Below are 2,087 nucleotides of genomic sequence, written 5' to 3'. Positions count from 1 at the left end.
CGAGCCAGTAAGAAATCCAGAGGCAGCTGTTGCTTCAAGGTAGAAGCCAAAATGCATTTTTTTCCTAGGGCTTTTTGGGGGTATTTTGTTGGATTCCACCCCCACCCCCCAGTTCTGCTTTTTAGTGTTTTCTGTTCTCATTCCTGACATTATGCTCTCTTAATTGCTTTTGACGCTGTTGGTTGGGCCTATATGGTTGTCCTGTGGGATTTGCAGCAAAGCTTCCCGTTGATTACAGGGAGTAGGGCTGGGGCCTTTCCAGTGATGGGAGGTGCACTTGGCACATTTAGAGGTTGCTGCCTTTGGTGCTGCTTTCAGCTTCTCCTTTGTTTGGACTCTCTCACTTGCAGATGAATACATGCAGATAAACACATGAATTCTAGTATGCAGTGGGTAGCTCGGTTCTGGTAGAGCTTTTGCAGGTTTTTTGTGTTTCTTGAAGTCTGTCTGTGTAAATACAGCTCTAACGTAAGACACAGAGAATTTCCTTGTGTGATTCCTGACTGGAGGAGAGTCATCCAAGTGGATTTCCTGTGGGTGGGACAAACGTGTAATCTCTTGGCTGCTGCTTTTCTTCACATTTCTGTGGTTGTGACTCACGGTGACTGGTCTGTTATATTTAACAGAAAGATACATCCGGGGACTACAGGAAAGCGCTCCTACTCCTTTGTGGTGGGGATGATGAGTAATGGTGAGAGGAACAGGAAGGATTTGTTGTACTCCAGCTTTGCAGCCCTTCAGTTAGCATGTTTAGCTACATTTTTGTATCTTAATGCTTTGTGGCTGTTTGAATTTATACTAGTATTGCACTTACTAAAAATGAGTGTATTGTTACCCAAGTGATAGCTGATGCCTCGTTCTCCTGACATCCCAACTTCAAGCTTGGAGTTTCAAGTGCCTTCTGTGACACGTGCGAGTCCTGTTCATGGAAGATGGGTAGTGAGCAAAGAACCAGGTTGTGTGCTCTAGTGTTCTGCTGAAATAGGGAAAAAAAAATCATGTATTTCACTAACAATTTGAAGATTATCTTTTTTGCTTTAATACCTTATATTTCCACTAAATGTTAAGCTAGCTCTGACATTGCAAATGAAGAAAAGATGTATTTGTATGTAATATTTGAATGAATTTGCTCAACATAATGCAAACAATCGTTGGAAATCCAAAGGACCAATAAATTTTTTTCCCCTCTCGACAGAACTGTATGTGTTTTTTAATGGGCAAAGAAAGCTGTTTCCCCTTCAATATGATTCCACTGCTTCAAACCTTTGGTTTATTTTTCCTACTGTTATGCAGGCTTCTAAGTATATAATGTTTTGCATGTGTAGGTCTTGATGTCTAGTCTAGTATGTGGGTCTTGCAGTGATGTTGCTGTTGAGTGTAGCTGGAATACCACATTACTGGTATTTCCTGGGAATTGCATTCTCATTTTGTGTTGCTTTGTGTTTATTCTCCTCCAAAGCTGGGGGAAGGAAGGAGAGCTGTTTGCACAGTGCCAAAGTAGAACAGATATGCTGAACTTGTAGGGCCAGTTGAAGATTTCTGGGGAAGAAGCAGGTGAAGAGATGGGAAGATGGTGATCTGTAGTTTGGGGATCTTGGGTGATAAGAGGATGGTTGCAGCACCACTCTCTTGTCAGGTTAGCAGGGAGCAAAGCACAGTGTGAGAGAAGCACTGGCTTACTATATAGACTGCCTTAAATTCAATGCTTTAGTTCATCACTTATGACTGGCTCTGAAAATTAAATTGACATGTGTGAAGGAGAATAAAGAGACTTCTGTTCGATGCATTATAAGGCCTAAGCAGCGTGGTTCTGAACTTAGCTTATCAGTCACATATGTCAGCTGTAGAAACTGTACATTTTAATAGTCCTGTTGAAATTGATTCTTCAGAGATTTAAGAGCTTTAAAACTTTCATATTGAATAAATGTAAAGTTTCATTTTTTTTATACTGTAATTCTGAATTATTATCATGATCTCTTGCTAATAAGTACTTGGTTTCTAGTGTGAAATATGAAAGGTCTTTTCATAAGTAAGTATGTTAACTATAGCCTAATCCACTCTGAAACTTTCTTTGTTTTCCATTCTTA

The 2,087-nt window shown here is 40.2% G+C and overlaps 1 protein-coding gene across 1 annotated transcript in view; it reads left to right on the top strand.

Moving 5' to 3' along the window:
- Positions 1-837, top strand: part of ANXA5 (annexin A5) — a gene marked incomplete at its 5' end in the record, with an annotated part of 14,338 nt that extends 13,501 nt beyond the window's left edge. The window contains one exon of the mRNA XM_010024087.1: positions 627-837. Coding sequence (XP_010022389.1) covers positions 627-689 — 63 coding nt within the window. The remainder of the gene's footprint in view (positions 1-626) is intronic.
- Positions 838-2,087: the final 1,250 nt, after the last annotated feature.

The sequence above is a fragment of the Nestor notabilis genome, unplaced genomic scaffold, assembly GCF_000696875.1.
Source record: "Nestor notabilis isolate BGI_N333 unplaced genomic scaffold, ASM69687v1 scaffold17181, whole genome shotgun sequence".
Lineage (NCBI taxonomy): Eukaryota > Metazoa > Chordata > Aves > Psittaciformes > Psittacidae > Nestor > Nestor notabilis.
Note: the sequence above shows the minus strand (reverse complement) of the source record. Positions and strands in the feature narration are given on the sequence as shown.